This window comes from Ambystoma mexicanum, chromosome 6q (assembly GCF_040938575.1).
Source record: "Ambystoma mexicanum isolate Mex_15411 chromosome 6q, UKY_AmexF1_1, whole genome shotgun sequence".
Classification (NCBI taxonomy): Eukaryota; Metazoa; Chordata; class Amphibia; order Caudata; family Ambystomatidae; genus Ambystoma; species Ambystoma mexicanum.
The window spans coordinates 788968707-788987604 of NC_090937.1; the positions used below are offsets into that span (position 1 = coordinate 788968707).

Sequence of the window (18898 nt, forward strand, 5' to 3'; positions counted from 1 at the left end):
AACATGCTGCCTTCCCATCCCCATTCATCAGAACATCCAATGGGTATGGAGGAAAGGTGAAGAGATGTAAGAGGTGTCCTATATACAGCATTTTCAATGAAAAACCTTACAAAGTAAACAAATACAACGGATTTTCCAATTTAATGGTAGGCAATCACTTGCTTTCCATGCATCCAGTGTCTATAAAAACTTCCTGTTACCAGACAAACAGGCATTTTTTATGCTGATAAGGAGATTACTCAGGTGCTTCAGGTGAGAATAGGATTAAGGACTGACAAAATGCAGCAAGAGTCCATGTCTAAGACAGGTGTTTGGAACATTTTGAATTAACCTACCAAAACAATCAACTATAGGCACAAAGAAATGTATTTGCCTATTTTCTGGACATAGGCAAAACATGTTCTTATTATCTCAATTGTGGCAAGTGAATGTATAATTTAACCAGCAAGGTCAGCCCGGTTTGCCCAAGAAAAAATGTGTCTTCCTAAATTGTGCTGACCCAAAGCACCTTTCACCCTAGGCAAGGACTTATTAGATCCAGATATAGACAGAAGAGAATTGACCCTGGTCCAATGTAGGTCTGCTACATGAAATGAACAACTTGGAAAGTCTGTGGGTCTAAGAAGGAATTGACGGCTGTAACCAAGAAACACATTTGGCAGATATTATTTCTTACCAGCTACCTTGCATTTTCCTCTTCTTGTAGATGCTCCATTAATGGGGGCACAGCAGCGAGACGGGTCATTACAGCTTTCCCTGTATCCCACCGGTAATTCCGGATGTATACCAGGAAAGCTGGATTACTGTTTCCGCCGCCCGATATCCCAGTATTACTGGGATACTACGGGTGGTGGAGTAAGCGCAAGTTCCCATTCCCATGGAGTCGCATAGGACTCCATGATATGATATGATATGATAGTTTATTTATATAGCGCCTATACACAATGTATTTCAAAGCGCTTCAAGGCAAGGAAGGGAACAAGGGAAAATACAATGACATTCTTACAGGCCATGAACAATAAGGATGTGAAATTAACTATCGTACTCGGCCTGACGACATTTCAGATAGTGCAAGTGCTAAGACATAGATAAGGAAGGGAGGGGGAGAGTGGGAAGGAAATGGAAATAGACAAACGACCACCGTACTAGGTCTGACGACATTTCTGGTAGAGCCGGAGGAAAACAAAAGGTGAGGGAGAGGGGTGCAGAAAGAGAGGGGAGAAACAAAACAAGTGACTATCGTAGTAGGCCTGACAACGTTTCAGATAGTGCTGGAGGCAAAAGTTAGGGGATAGGGGAGCGACAGACGAGGTTGCTATCATAGAGTAAGTGCATAGAAGAAAGTAAGGGGAGGAGGGGAGGAGATGCGATGGGAACCACTGAATCACTGGCACCGCTGTTAACGGTGCCTGCGATTCAGTGAATTCACAGGCGGTAGGAGCCTGAACTGCCGGCAGGTCAGACCTGCCAGTAATTCACTGCCCTTACTGGCAGACTCAGAGTATGGATTTCTGGAAAAGGTGGCAGTACATGTTGTTACTGGCACCTTATTTCCAGACCGGCATACTCGTAATGATGCCCATGAGTTATGTTAGGTGACTTTTTGAAGGTCTGGTGTGTTGCAACTGAGACTCTTTTGCTACAGCAATAGCTCTTGGGTGTTTTCTGTTTTGTGAGTCTGGGGAATGCATCTGGTGAAAGGTCTTTGGAAAATACTTTATATAAATCTGGCCGTCTCTAAATGTTTTGTTTGCTTTAGACCCACTGTACATTTTCTCACAGCCTAATTTTTCATCTGCTGAACTTTGCATGTCCTGGAGCATTGGTACCAAAAATACAGATGCCCAAGGAAGGGATGCCCACAATTTTGGTTTTAACGTCAGACAGAACTTTTCAGAGCCCGCCCCAAGAAAGCTGTTTGAAGGAGATTTGACCACCATCTACTAGGTTCGACTGTCCAATCAAGACTCTGATCAAGTGGCACCATGACATCTGCAGCTTAAAGAAATTGAGTTGGACTTCTCTTTGTGCTCTTTCTGGAAGATTTGTATAGAAGACTACATATAATCCCAATATTTATGATATGTTCCATTAAATACTGCATTGAAGCTGGTAATGCACACACTGCTGTTGGTGCACACATCATTTAGTCCAAAATGTTCTGGTCTATGGGCCTCATTACGACCCTGGCGGAGTGGGTTTACGCCAGCGGTATTCGCGGCGGACCCTTCCGCCCTACTACGAGTTCCCGTAGCGCCATGGAGCCGTTTTCCGCCTGGTTTTTCCGGGCGGAGAAATCCATGGCGCTACGGGACCTTGTTGTTAATTACGCCACCGTATTTTACGGTGGCGTAATTAACGCCTTCCCCACTCCCATTATACCCTATGGGGCAAAAATGGGAATGGGGAAGGGTAAAATGGGGATTGGGGATTTACCGCCCCTCCAAGGTCGGAATGGGGCGGTAAATCCGCCAACCCCCATGGCGGTATTGGCAGCTTTCCGCCGTGCTCCATGGTGCATTTTGCACCACGATCTCCGCCAGGGTCGTAATGAGGGCCAATTTCTTTCATAATATGTTGAAAGGAATTGCCCTTTACAATAAACCTTTTCAGAGCTGATCTTATCAATGAATCTTCTGGTGACTGTACCTATGGAAGGGGCTACTAGTACGAGGTGCCTCTTGTTTACTTTCCTGATTGATTGGTACAACACTGAATAATGCAGGGTAATGAGCATTTCTATACTGGGGGCTTAATGATTTTACATAGGTGTAAAATTGCCTTTCAAAGTGGTCTGTGCTTCCAGCATATCATACAACGATGACATCTGGTTGCTACTTTGGTGAAGAGAAAATATTAACGTGTGTCATCGCTTCTGCATAAGGTCAAACACTTGGCCAAAACATTGGGTGGGAGCTTCTTTACTATATAGCAATCATGACTAAGCAAGATCACTGCATGTTGTTACCTGCTGACCACCTGGAGAGAAACCTTTTGAACAGTGTGCTATTGCCACTGAAAATAGAGCAGCTGAAAGAAAAGGTTGATGTTGAAATACCCCATGTCATACCAAAGCAACACTCCCATCATTAACAGAGGTTCAGAAACCACGTGAAGATGGCGTGCCAAGCATCATGGAAGGATTCAAGAGGGAATGCAACAAAAGGAATCTAGATAAATGCGTTTTCCTTATTCTTCTGTATTTTCTTTTTAAAAGGAGGGCATAATATTTAAAATGCTGGCATTCTTATAAATACATTAACAGAGGTCCAAACAAGCAGCAAGGATTTGTTGCACCGTTTATTGATCTGAGCTAAAGATGATTTCTTTAAGGTTATACACATCTGGTGAGCTTGCAATGCAGTGATTAAATATCAGGCAGCTCTATATCTCCACCAGGTAGCAGGTACCCAAATGAGGAGAATATGAATGAGTCAGAGTAACAGTTAGGTGAAAAGATCTATTCAGAAGTGGCCGTTGAAAATAGTACATAACTACTCAGCAAATGGTTTGGAGACCCAATCGTGACCATAATTCAGGCACTCAATTCTCAGAAACAGGCATGTGTCTTAGCATGTAATCTTTCACTACACATAAATAAAATTCTATTGCAGTTAAACATGTAATGTATTTTGCTTATTCTTAAATATTCAGGTTTACACTCTACATCATTTTAAACATGAAAAAGACCAGCAAACCGGTTCGTCTTAAACATAGAAATGGAAAAATGTTTCATAACCAGAGAAAACTGCAATAGTATGCATAAGCAGAATTTACCTGAACGTGAACTTCTAATTCTGTGATCTCTTGGTTTGGGTATTGGGACAGGTTTTGTGCCCCCTTCATTGTGATTAGTTGATTGATTTTCTTTCTGGTCTTCAGAAAAGAATGATGAGTTCGGTTTGCCATTCTCAGGCCAGAAATCTTGTGTTGTCTGCTTTGTGTTCTCATTGTTTTTGTTCTCCCACTCATAACTGTCATATGATTCAATCAATTTTTTATTTTTCAGGAACGATATCTTCTTAGGTGTTTCTTCTTCGTCATCAGACAACAAAAAGTCTTTGGAAATTGTACTCTTCATTCTTCCACTTGTTGCTTTCGTGTTGAAATGTTTTTTCAAGATACCTAAGAATAGAATGAGTTTAAATATTAATAATTTAGACCTCTACTGAACATGATCTATTTCTCAGATTTAAAAGGAGCATTTCAATTATGTGTTATTGAATATGTGCTACTTTCTATCAGGAGGCTTGCATCAAAACATTGAAATGTAGTTACCGCAGTGAGCACAAGGCTCTTCTCTGGATCATGCAAAGAAGATTATGAGCTTTATCCTGTCAGGTCCTGCTATCATGTAGGTGCTTACAAGCGTATGGGAAAGGTGCATAGGGTGGGAGCCTGCTCCAATGCCAATGGATTAAGGAGATTTTGGAGTCAGGACTTTAGGAAAGTTAGAAGGGTTACATATGGCTTGTGTGACATTCTGGTTGTGACACATCTGCTTTCCTTAATCTTTCCAAGATGGAGGAAGAGGGCATGAGAATGGATTGGTGGAGAATCTGCCATTAAGTTTAATTGGAACTCTGACACAATTCCAAACTGCCTTTCATCCTGAATTCTTGAGCAAGCAGGTTCTGATTTGAGTAGGAGACGCCAAAAGGGGCCGAAAGAACCTAAACTATCCAAGAACTTGACCCGAAACACTATGTGGGACAAGTAGTGAAGAAACTGGTGCGAAATTGTATACATGTTTTCAAGTATTTACAGTTACATTTTGTTTAAAGATGGGATAGCTTCCAACTTTAACAGTTCAGTTCAAAATAGTTTGTGAGAAGTTCCTTCCTGGAATAGAATGACTGCGTGTTTCTGGATTGGTGAATATTGGTATCTGGAACGAATTAGGAAACTTGCAATACCCTGCTTTAATGCTGACAGATAACTCGTTTCTAAATTGATTTGAAGCAGCATTGTACATTGTAAACACGAGCTGTTGGAAATGAAGGATTGCTTCAGGAGCGGATGGGTGGTGCGTGTTGCATAATAGGAGAATGAGGAACAAGTCTATTCATGTGTATTAGTTTAAGTGAAGCACCTGAAGATGATGGGAGTTTGCAAGAAAGCTTGCATGAAATTGAGCAGCGCTTGTGTGAACCATTGTGGCAGCATTTGAGGAAAGGACCTTGTAATGTGCAAAATTTGCATATTCTGTTTACACAGTGTAAGAGGAAAGCACCTCTGAAAATGCAATGCTTGAATCACCTTGTTATACATTTGTGTCCTGATTGATTGAGAGCGCGGTCCTGTGTGATTTGAATAGCATTGATTGATTGATTGATATTTTATTTCTATCGCGCTCGTACACAAGTGTTTCAGAGCGTGACAAGGCAAGGGAGGGGAGCAGGGGAGAACAAAACAGCGATCTTACTAAGTCCAGTGACATTGAGAACGCGCAAGTGCATGGGAGAGGGGGGAGGGGACAAATGCATGGAAGGGGGGAGAGGTGGAAAGTGCGAAGCAGAGGAGAAACAGATAAATAACAATAAATAAATAATAAAGGCAACAAACAGTGGTAATGCAGCCAGCAATTTGCAAGTGCTAGGTTTAAGGCAGCAGACAGGGTAGGTCCGATAAGTGCAGGAAGAAAAGGGGGGGCTGTATGAGTACAGATACAGACCCCAGTGCAAGGGGTGGCCCGGAGGCAGTGCGGGAGGGTGACAGGATGAGCAGGTACCTGGGCCCAAAAGAAAGAGGGTGGCCAGGTGCACGGTGCCAAGAGAGAACAGATCAGCAGGGGAGAGGGGGAGCGAAGGCAGAAGAAAAGAGGAAGGTCTTGAGGTGCTTCCGGAACCGGAGATGGTTCTCCTCAAGTTTTAGAGTGGTAGGGAGGCTGTTCCAGAGGGAGGCCCCAGCCGAAGACAGAAATCTACCCCCAGCTCGTTTCTTAGAAAAACAACTGACCCTGAGTGAGTTGGAGGTGGAGGAGCGAAGAGCTCGAGAGGGGAGGTATTTGCGGAGAATTAGCTGAAGGTATTTTGGACCCAGGCCCCAGAAAGCCTGGTAGCATGGTAGATTACGCACTTGTGAAAAATAAATAAAAAAATTACTCAAACTCAAGAGTAAAAGACTGTTTTTTAAAAAGCAGTGATTCCAAAAAATTAAGACTGCAGAGCTACTAGGCAGTTGCAAATAGTTCAGAAGGTTATGCACTGAAATATAATCCAGGCATACTTGCATAACTTTCATTGTTCAATGACCTCTACTCTGGCAGAGACACCAAGGTATGGTGTAGAAGGAAGATAATTTTCATGAAGAATGTAACACGAGCTAGGTAGGTGGAAGTGAGTCTAATACTGTGCATATCTTTTTTATGTCCCATCCACTTGACATCCAGGATGTTGAACATTAGCAGGTTCCCCTTTTCAGGAGGCGGAAGACAGAGGAAGAGGAAGGATTTATCAGGGCATATAAAATTTGACATAGGAATGAATATTTAGACCGAAGATGGAATCTTCCGCACCAGAAGAAGTGCATAAGACAGTAGAAAAAACAGAGGCTCCAAACACTATTTTAAAATCTAGTGGGATATAAATTAAATGACCCCTTAATCAAATTGATAAATAAGGGTTTGTTGTTTGTAAACACACAGATGCTGCAAAATTAAAATTAGAAACAGAAATATGCCAGTTCCTCAGAAAACTCAGGTTAAAATTCTATTTTTCGGACAATACATCAATTGAGAGACCTCTCTGAATCACATGTTTAGGGCTTAATCTACATTTATACCTATGAACAAGGATATGCCAAAAGAATTATTGACATTTGAACAAATTATTCTTAAAGATTGTAAACTTATTTTAAGCCAAGTAAAACTGATGGTACATAATATATCAAAAGCTGAAAGATCAGCCTTGAAAAATCTTAAACTAGATCCTACTGTAATTGTTAAAAGTGCTGATTCAGGAGGAGGCACAGTTACACAAAGTGTGAGACAGTATGACAATGAATATGTTTGTAACTACAAAAAGATCCTACTAAAGACATTCAACATGTAATTTATATTCACAAATGACAAATATAATGAAGGTATCATTACATCAGAAGAGCTAACATTGTTGAGCAGTAAAAATCCTACACCCTTCCGAAATTACACAACAAAAGTTCAAATCCACAAGCGAAAGCAATTTTTTCCAGTTGTGGCTCTGTTTTGAACCAGTGCGTACGTGTGTTGACATTTATTTGAATCCCTTAGTTACACAGACAAAAACCTTCATACAAGACCCTGGGATAAAGTAAAAGGATTCAGTTGTGAGGTCAAGACAGATTTCCTAGTAACACTAGAAACTGGATCCTTGCATACAAACATCCTGCAGAAGAAAGCTTTAAATGTCATTGAACGAGCTTTAAATAAACATCACCTCATGGAATTCCCAATTCAGTCCTAGTGCATCTAGATAGAGTAGCCTTAAATAAAAATAACATGGTTATCAAAGGTCAATTTTTCAAGCAAACCAAGGGAAAATCCATGGGTTCAGCATTCGTTCCAAGTTTAGCTAACTTACATGTGGCTAGAATGGAGGATGAATATATATATATATATTTTTATTTTTATTTTGGTTGGTTCAAAATATTAAACCTTTCAAAACATATAAAAGTCAGATCATGATTACTTGAATATTTAACAACTTGTTCCATATATATCACACTTTTCTTTACATATACATATGCTTGATGGCAAAGTAAATGAAATACATCAACAAGTCAAAATTCGTAACATTAAGAATATAAAAAAAAATCAAATATATAACATTAAAATACAGTTATAATAAATGAAAGGAACATGATATGTTAGACAGATTTAAACAGTGCATTAAGATACTGTACAATTGCGATACGGACTGTGAGTGTCTTGTTGGTAAAAAGCCAGTACCACGTTTGTATTTGATTCATGGGGGGTAAAAACATAGTGACTCTTGAAAAATACTTATTTCTCAAATCTGTTGGATCCGGTCATTCAATTAGACAGTGCTGTAATGTTTCTTTCTGGTCTATTAATTTGCACCATCTACAATAGTTTTGTTCACTGGTTATCAGTTTTCTTTTTGCTAATACATCACGTGTGTGCCACAGGTTAAATCTGAATCATAGGTATTCAGAATAATAGGTAAACAACCCTAAAATTGTTTACCTGACATGTCCCAATCCAAGGGTGATTTGTGGTGAGGGCCATCTATAAAGATAGTCAGCCATCATTCCCAGTTTCTTATGGCCAAATAGCATTATGCTGAAATCTTTTAACTGTGAACATTGGCCGATAGTATTAACCCAGTCCATCTGGTACAGTTTTATTTTGGCTCTGCCGGGATTATGTAATAGTGTTTCCAGTGGCAGTGAACAAAAAAGAAGGGGCTAGACATGTGATGTCATCAGTGATGTCATCAATTATATTTGTGATGTCATCTTTGATGTCCTGGGTGTTAGTCTTAGCAGTGCACTGTGGCGGCACGAGTTATGGTTTGCTTACCATAACTGGCAAATTTCATTTTTTTTTATTTTACTTGTAACCATAATGTCCTTTTAACAATGTTTTTTTACTGAATTTCATAGGTTTTTATTAGTGCAACTTAACCGTAACGTCCCTTTAACAGCGTTTTTTCAGTGAATTTCATGTGGTTTTACCAGAGTATGCAATTTTCCTACAACTTACTAATATCAAACTTACCAAATATAACAATATTTGGGTCGAATTTACAAAGTGTCACCTTAAAACTCTGCCATTTCCCACCTTCTAGAATAATTTTTAACACTTCTATACACTTTTTGCAACTATTTCAACTAGTGTTGCATCCGTAGACGTCTACGAACATCTGACTTCATTGCGGACCTTCAGGACAGCGCAACATGACCATGCGCTGGCGCACAGCATGATGACGTGTCCGAGAACCCGTCCACACTTCACGATAAGATCCGTCCTTCGCGGACAGTTCGGAACTGCATTTTCTAGGAACTTTCAACTTCAAAATGTCCTTTGCACACCTCCTACACCTGCTCATTCTCATTATCCATTACCAATCTAGTACACAGTACATACTTGGAAGAATTTTATCAAACCTGCTATTTATCTTAAAAATGGCATCAGTTTTTGCCATCCCTCCTCCCCAAGAGCTCTCACCACCAGCTAGAGGACCTTCACAACAAAAAAAGCACAGTATTTTCAAAGACAATGAAGAGGACCAAGAAGATGAGGTAGAGGAAGTGCCTACTTCTAGCACCAAGATCGAATCATGGGTCTGCCAGATCTTTGCTACTGTCTGGAGTGTAACAAAGGCTAAAGCTACAAAAGTGAAATGCACTGAGTGCACTCAGTCGCAGACTACCTGGACAGTAATCCTATGGGACCACCTCCATGCGCCGCCACACCAAATCCAATGACCGCAATGCTCTCGGAAAGGTTGTTCCTTTCTCAGCAAGTAGTAATCTGTCTTCCTCCACCTCATCTTCCTCAACAAATACTGTAACCACACAGCCTGATGTCTGCGGGCATTGGTGCATAATTAATAAATAAATAAATAAAGAGAGCTATGGACCATTATCGTCCATTCCAGCCCCGGGAATGGGGGATAAAGGCCATTAGCACCCCTGGTTCCCAAAGCGGGAACCCAGGATGCTAAAACTTAGATTTACCTTCCTATAACGGGACATTCAGGTCATCACTCCTGAGCCTTTTAGTCTGACAGAACTAAGAGGCTGACAAATAAGAGGCTCAGAAGTGATGACCTGGACCCCAAACCCATTTATATGTGTATGAGGGTTCGCAAAAGAAATACCATCTTTTACGTTAGACAGCATAAAAGGCACAATAGCTGTCAATCTTTGGTTTTAACGCACACACTCGATCAGGAGCATCAAATGTATTGTTATTAATAAGACACACAGACTGGTGACGATATGAATAAAGAATAGAAAATCGATCACCAAGATGTGTGCACTTCATTTTAGATATAGGAAAGTAGTGAGAGAGGACAGGGTGAGGATCATACTACTCCCTCATAGGCCGGCACAGCAGCGTACTGAAGGGCCAGTCTGACCTCCTTCTGAGGGAGAGTAAGACACACAGGGACATCCAGTTATGTGTAGGTATTTAGTCACAGGAATAATTGAGTAACTAATTAATTCTGTCTTTATCACTGATGACATCACATATGTGGTGGTGACATATCTAGTCCAGTTGTTTTTTCCCACTGATAGTGAATAATTCGAAAGGGGATATATATATGTAGGAGATATATATATATATATAATAACCTTGTTCTATGTTGTTAAGGTACTTTACTTAGGGTTTGGTCTGAGCGCATGAAGCACATAATGGGGCAATAAGCAGGCCTCAAACACACAATGTATTTGTATGCATAACGGCATACTATAATATTAATAACATTTTCTGCTGATGCCGTTTCTTTCTTCCTTACTTAAATTTCCCTGTGTGTGCCTTTAATTTTATGCATTGAGGGTCTTCATATCTATTGTTTGTACTAGCACAAGTGTGTAGTAAGTCTTGAATTGTTAGCTAGTTATTACATGTTTAACATTACTCAAAGAACTCTGATAAGGTAGCATTCATTATTGTACTATCAAACATTACAAGATTATAAATATTGTACTTTTATGGTGCATGAGGCAGCCATTGCCTATGCTTGGGTAGAATTAAGTTCCTGTATGAACAACAACTTTCCAATATAGGGCCTGATTCACAGAGTGTTTTGCTAACGGATTGTGCCATTATAAAACACTTCTGTGAATCAGCCCCATAATGTTTTGTTTAGATGAGTACATTCATTAATAGATTAAGTAGTTCATGGTAGTTCTCGTGATCACCCAGACATCTTGTTACCAACATTATAAACACAACCCCTTGTAGAGACTTTATCAAAATTCATTTAATATGTGATGTCATCAGTGATGTCATCAATGCCATTTGTGATGTCATCTTTGAAGTCCTTGGTGTTAGTCCTAGCAGTGTATGGTGGTGGTGGTGCATGTTATGATTGCTTAGCTTACATAACTGGCAGATTTCAAGAGTTTTTCGGTTTTACTTGTAACCATAACATCCCATTAATGTTTTTTCACTGAATTGCATAGGTTTTTATTACTGCAACTTAACCATAACGTCCCTTTAACTAAGTTTTTTACTGCACTTCATGGTTTTTTACCAGTGCACCCTTAATTTGGTTAAAGTTCCTCATATTGTACTCATCCCCAATGTAGCAGCTGTAGAGTACGCTGACAGTACGGTGGTCTGCAGATAGGAGGTAGCATTCACAAAGCCCAGAAGCACAGGGGAGAACAGAAAATGTTCTACCCATCAACCGACATAAAACAACATTACTTATATTTACTGCACTCAAATATACCTTTTTGTACAAATGATTACTTGAAAATGTAGACATTTTCTATTTATAACAGGCAATATAATGGAATGCACCAAACATAACCCATAACTGTACACCTCATATTATCATTTCAATACAACTGTTCATAGAGACTGACATACACCAATCACTTATTCAAAAACAATCTCTCACCAAACAGCAAGTACACTGTATTTCTTTATTATTAGCATTCATTATGTAAACATGTCTTAAAAGGAAAAAACCCTATTTTATTATTTGGACAGATATGGCAAACATACTTGAGTGGTTAGAGGAGAACTTCCCAAAAGAAGAAATGAGTGATGATTACATCTGTAATGGTATTCAATACATCTTAACATAAACAAATAATGTAAATTGTACAGATCTCACTGAAATAATTTTTTCTTACAGTACTTAGTTTTCATGAAGAAACCAAGCCCAATGTAATTATACATATTCCCAAGAATCACAAAGAGAAGCCCTATCCCGAACTGTACATAATCAAATCATATTTGTCTGCAAAATTGGATGAACTAATTATTGATTTTAAGGAACTTTTACAATATATGAAAAATCAATGTCATTAAAAAGTTTCCCTGTCACTGTCCTTCTTGCACCGGTCACCCTTTTCCCAAGCAATCAACCCCATCAAATTCCCAAAATGTAAAATCAAAAATGCTTTGATGAAACCTCACTCCATTCCTCCCCTGATCATTGTTATGAAATTAAAAATTCTCCCATTTAGTTTTCCCATTCCGATACCCCATCCCTTCCATAAATAAATGTATTTGTTATACTATAAATGTGTTGCATATTGTTATGTTATATATATATATATATATATATATATATATATATATATATATATATATATATATATATATATATATAGGCAAAATGAAGCCTTTCCTGAGAAAGGCAGCTGGTGGAGTGCACTCCCGAGAGCAGATGCAGAGGAAAAAATATCCCTGCAACAAATAAGAGGAAACCAGACACCTCAAAGATTCCTGGCAACAAAAATGTCTTCTTTATTAGTGTTTATGCGTCAGGAAAGGGAAACATCCTGGTAGAAAAAACAACGCGTTTCGCGGTATGCAAACCGCTTGATCACATAGGTTACAAATAACACAGATGATGGACTACGGTTTTAAAGTCTTGACAACTCTCTGATTGTGTGTAGAGAGTGTCTGCCTGCTATTTGCCGCTTTTTTACTCGTTTTACCAAGCGGACATCTTTAAGCATTCAAAAAATGCATGATCATCATTGGTAGTTACACATAGATTGCATTTTCACATAAACCACAAGCCTAAAAGGTATTAAGATGCAATCGCTGTTTTTTAAACTAACATAATAAAAATCATGTAAATGCCGTGTATAAATAAAACGACTTTTGTTAAAAACATTTATTTTTTCATTCTATATAGTTTGGTGACTGATATTTAACAGTGTTACTGTCAGGTGCATGAGATGGTATGATATAGTGCTAAGCGCTGCTTTATGGGAATAAAACAAAGCAGCCTTAGCAAGATGTTAATAAACAATGATGTTTACCACCCGCTCGAGCAGCATGTTGCTGCGCTCTATGTGTGGTCATTGGAAGTGTGATGCTAGAGTAATATATGTTATCCAACAAGAATGGGCAATGCTAAAAAGGCAGGATAATAATATTGCCTGTTTAGTTAGGCTGTGCAAATACGCAAAAGAAAGAAAATACAGAAATTGGTGCAAAATGTATTTTAACACCAAAGGGTTTGTATTTGTAAAGCAGCAAGAAATAAAGTGCATAGTGCTCTCCGTCCATGCATGTGATCCATAAGTATGGTGCTCGATAGACAAATGTTTGTGTATAGATATAAATATCCTAATTATATTAAATCAGAGAGCATCTCTGCTGATTTATTTTTCTATGGGAGCTATCAATACATGCATGGGCTGCTTGCTTATATTTTTTTTTAAAAAAGGGGGAAGAGGAGAAACATTCCCTCATTTAATAAAGTGCTAAGTGCGTGCAAATGTTGCATTGATCTAAAATATTTGCCCATATTCATGCATCATATTGTAAGTTAGAAATACAATAGATTTCTAATGTATTTTAAAATTACTATGTGTTACACCCATTAAAATGATCTCGAATTTTAGCAGTTAGACAGATAAAAACAAGTCCAGAAATCTCTGAGTTGAAAGGGTGCTTAAAATAAGTACCTAAACCTATACAGCTACCAATTTTAAACAGTATTTAAAAAAGAGAAAGACACCACTCTATCTACAGAGAATATATATATATATATATATATTTTTTTTTAAAATCCCAATTATGAGTCCGCAGACAATACGACTGTCCGGGACTGTCCGCACCCAAATTGGAGGTGCCTCCGGACACGCGCTGTGTCCGCACATTTCCGTACTTGCATGACACACTTTAAAATAGTCCACGGATATTGCACAAGTTCTACGGACACTGTGAGGCGAAACCTGAGGGTATTCTCCCAAATAGACATCGGAAAACCCTTATCGGGTGGCACTCTCAAATCCCAACCCTGCGGTTGGACGAGCGAGGGAGGATCACCTGGGTAGGGGATCCCGGGATTATGCTCAGCGGAATGCCCAAAGGGAGACGCAGTATTATACCGAGGAGGAGGGTAAAGGGGACAAAGTCCCTGAGGTTTTCCTTGATCATTCTACATCGACCTCGCTGCCACCTAAGGAAGCTCCCTTAACAAAATCCTACCGCCCCTACAACTCTGATAACCCAATTAGGAATCCTGTCACCCTCAAAAACCACAACTCCCAGAATCCTTGTTTTCCCCCGGGTTTCACACGAATACTCCCCATCCTTCGTCTCCACGCCCCTCTGGTTATTCTTTTCTGAACACCCAATCTATTATGACAGACAACTACTGATCCCTCAATCCATCTTGTTCATTTCACGATCCTGGCTATTCCCGTTCACTCCACAAACACTACAAAAAACACTCTTTCGAGATCACTACCAACCCTCCCAGTACAAGGGTTACAATTCCCTATAAAACCTCTTTCCCCTCCTACTACGTAGGATATTCCGACACCAGCACTTTCTCCTGATATAGAAAACAACGGACTAACCCTAAAATTGTTTACCTGACATGTCCCAATCCAAGGGTCAGGCAAAGTCTAGCAATTTACCTGAATCACACACACCCGACGACCCTTCCCTTTCCCCACAGGGATAAAGGTGGAGCACAAGATGAACAAGGCAGACCGCACGACGTGAGAGCTAACTCAGCAAGGCAGTTCAAAAGGAGGAGAAAGACGGTGCTGACAGAGAGGTTGACAAGGAGAGAAGCGACCTTGTCCTTTCTAACCAAGGCCTGTGAAACCTCTGCAGACTATAAGTATAAGACTGCGAACAATAGCCAGAGTGTGTTGCAGCAGATGGCTATGGTACGCGAGACTCTCCTCTGCTGATAACCAAGCCGAGGATGCATACTGGTCTCGGAGGTGCCAACCTTGACTCCAAGGATAAAGAAAGGCAAGCGGTTCATCACAGCCAGTGAGTCAAGGGGAGAAGGGGAGAATCGATAGGTAACTGAACTGTGTGGGACGAAAAGTAGCTAAGAGCTAATTTGAACATTTTGAACTTTGAGAGAATTAAAGATACAATTGAGGAAAGAAGGGGAAATCCAGTAACAGGAGTACGGCACTACGTGGGTGTTCAAGCTCTGGGCGATTACCTGAAGGTAGAAACTACTGTACCTGAGGTCCTTGAGAAGAGGTGAAAAAAGGTCAAAGTGGTCATACAGAGGTCTTGTAAAATCCTCTGTGCCGTCAAAAGTTGTTGACCTGCAGATTATTGCAAAATTAATGGAAATTAATCCTACTTGGTGAAATGTATTTATACAAAGTAAGGAAAAGGTTGGCAAAAGTGATCCAGGCAGAGGGATGCTAACGAGAAGGGGCAAAGTCTAAAGTCCCCAAGTACAATGACCTGTTTGGTAGAAAGTGAACCCGGAAGAGGGAAGCCGACAAGCAGGAACGTGAAAGTAAGAGGTATTGGAAAACGAGGGAAAGTGAATTGTCCCCCTCGTCAAGTGGGTCTGAGCCTAGTCGAGGGAGCTCCAGGGGTGAAAAGTCATCACCCAAAGTTCATTGATAAAGGAACTGTTCAAATGATTGGTTGAATATGGCATGTGAGGGGTCAGCGCCCAGAAGCGGGGGGCGCAGGTGTAAAGCCATCACGAAATGTGAACTGTGTAACAGAACATTTTGTTTGTATTCGTTTGTTGAATACATCAGACCTCGAAGGCAACAGATTTTTTTAGTGCAAAGAGACTTAACCATCGAAGAACCCAACAACTGGAATGGAACTGTTGGCGCATGTTGAGAAGGCTCGAGCATGTGCTGTGCTCCAAAGTCCCACCGTGTCTCGTGCTAAAAATGTCGGGGAGGGAGACCTCAAAGCAATCAGATCCTGACTTATTATTGGAACACTATTTCCTTTAATGTTGATACCCTATCCCACACTCTTTCTGTAATTAGTTGTAATGAATTGGCTATAGGTTTTTCCAAGTACAGGCCCTTTTATTTTGACACAACTCTACTAGGGCTGCCTTATTTTTAATTTGATGGTCGACGCTTGCTCCCATCTTAGAGTTAGGTTTAGCTTAGATGCTTTTCCACCCGGCATTAATTGTTCAATAAACATCCTTGCACTGTGATCACTTGTGTCTGTCTTTACTGTTGCCACCATGAGTGCCTTTACAACACCCACGCACATCGCACTGCGATTCCTGATGGGTGTCCGCGGACGGCCGCGGACATCCCTGGACTTCATCATGTGACCGCACACGTGCAGTGTGACGGCCTGACTGCGAACAGTGTTTGTGCTCTGCGGACAGTCGGCCAATCCAGGGTGTTTCTAGTTGAAAGTGTACCCTTCCAGAGCTTCTAGTTGCTTAGTTGATCTGGCAACTTTTTACAACTCCAAGATTTTCATCCAATCCACAGGGTCACCCAAAATCCATACACTCTGCCTCCTCACAGACAAAGCCATAGCCATCTTCAGTGCTCTCACCAAACAAAACTCCTGCCACCCTCTCTTCCTGTACACCACACCCACGAAACCCGATTGGCTGATCCCCCGACATCCGTGGACACCACGACTGCCTGGGGTCTCTGCAGTCCCATTTCCAGGTCAGGCATCCTCAAAAGACCCAGATGTGGGATGTGCCGTCCATGAACTAGCACTTGGTCTGTGGACAAATCATCAAATTGAGGGGTGTGGGGAGGTTTACACTTAATTTAAACAATTTATTGTATAATGGTGACTCTTAAAAGAGGCGTTTTATTTCATTTTCAGTTTTGAATTTGTTGCTTTTCTGATTTTTATTTCCTATAACTACTTACAAATGTTTTCATATGCACTTTACATCTTTTTCACATAAACTTTCTCGGTGCATTTTGAATGTTTGCAAGAAACATCTGATTCCCAAAATCAGTCAAATTCACTTCATCACTCGGAAAATTGTTTGCACCATCCAACTTGATGTTTTCATTTTATCCCCGGATACCCTCAACCGACACCAATAAAAGTCGACTAACAAGGTCACCTGAAAATGACACAGTCATATCCAAGCCCATTGCTCATCCGGCCCCACCAAAGGTCGATCACAAGACTTACCGAACCATGGTCCACCTTCAACACACTATTGCTGTACACTCCTTTGAAACCGCCTCCGGAAATCTCGTGAAGCCGATTCTACCGTTACCCTGCATTCCACGCTCTTGCATGAGCGATCCTGCTGCACCAAAGTCTCTGAGTCGAAACACAAATGGCAGCACAGAGACGCTGCTCCTACTTCCTCGATCCCAGGACCTCAACCTTCCAGCAAGCCGCTTCTCGCTCCCAAAACTCGCCAGAGCACATGGACGGCTAAGCAGCCCATCAGCAACGCTGCTGGTTCCTACCTACAATCCAGTGCGACACTGCTGCTTTGCAAGTCAATGCCTCTCTGCCCTGAAATTTACATTAACACTATGCTCACTGAGACGAACGTCCACAGTATTCTAAAGCACTGTAACATCACTACAATGCTCTCAGTTCTAATGGAAAGTTATACAAGCCCAAGCTCCTCCGAGCGTGACAATGGACATACCACCACGCGTTATTCGAATGTATTACTCAGCCGTAATAACTGAATTGTGCAACAGCAGCGGATTTACCTACTCCTTGCTCTTTGTATCTAAATAAATCTATCCCTGACTCGATTTTGCCTAGCCCTAGCAAAGCATTCACACCTACTTCTGTATTCATCATGCCTAGCACAGAATTGCCTGCACCTAGCCCTGTATTAATCATTTCTAGCACAGAATTGTCTGCACCCAGCCCTGAATTAGTCACGCCTAGCACAGGATTGCCTGCACCCAGCCCTGTATTAATCATGTCTAGCACAGGATTGCCTGCACCTAGCCCTGAATTGATCTTGCCTAGCCCTGAATTAATTATGCCTAGCCCTGCATTAATTGCACCTAGCCTTGAATTAATTATGCCTAGCCCTGAATTAATCTTGCCTAGACCTAAATTAATTGTGCTTAGCCCTGAATTGATCTTATCGAGCCCTGAATTGGTCTTGCCTAGCCATGAATTAGTTGCACCTAGCCCTGAATTAATTATGCTTAGCCCTGAAATAATCCTGGCCCTGATTTGATCGTGCCTAGCACTGAATTAATTGCACCCAGCCTCGAATTGATTATGCCTAGCCCTGAATTAATTGCACCTAGCCCTGAATTGATTATGCCTAGCCATGAATTAATAGCACCCAGCTCGTATTGATTATGCCTAGCCCTGAATTAATCTTGCCTAGACAGAATTGATCATGCCTAGCCCGGAATTGATCATGCCTAGCCCGGAATTGATCATGCCTAACCCGGAATTAATTGCAACTAGCCCTAAATTGATTATGCCCAGCCTGGTACTGCTTGAACCTAGCCCTGAATTAATTGCACTCAGTCCTCTACTGACGGCATCTAGCCCTGAACTGATTGCATCTGGCCCTAGTAAATCAACTGTATCTAGTCCTGTACCCAGCCATGCAGAATTATTCAGAACCAGCCATATTGAACAGAGCACACCTAACCCTGCTCAATCATTTGCACCTGACCTCATTGAGTCAATTAGACCCAACCCCACTAAATCAAGTGGGTCCCCCAACCCTACTAAATGCGACCAATTGCCCATAACCCCAACTCTACTAAATGCTCCGCCCAACCCCCCAGAATCACATCTGTTGCCCAACCCCACTAAGCATGACCATTTGCTCTCTAAGCCTGATCAAGCAAATGCTCGGGCCCAGACCCAGCAGATGGGACCAACAACATACTACAGCATCCAAGCCTAGGTTGAAACACAGCCTCACCGACACCACTACAACGTTTAGCAATCCCACTGAGCCTAATAATGTACAGAGCCGTACTATTCTCTCCCCAGCACACAACACCCCAAATGACATCCAGA

At 41.0% G+C, this 18898-nt stretch overlaps 1 protein-coding gene across 2 annotated transcripts in view; it reads right to left on the minus strand.

The window, feature by feature from the left end:
* MAP9 (microtubule associated protein 9) overlaps positions 1 to 18898 on the minus strand; it is a 470608-nt gene that overhangs the window by 316271 nt on the left and 135439 nt on the right. For both annotated transcript variants that reach the window (XM_069631321.1, XM_069631320.1), the window contains exon 4: positions 3778 to 4125. In XM_069631321.1, the coding sequence (XP_069487422.1) occupies positions 3778 to 4125 (348 nt within the window). The remainder of the gene's footprint in view (positions 1 to 3777; positions 4126 to 18898) is intronic.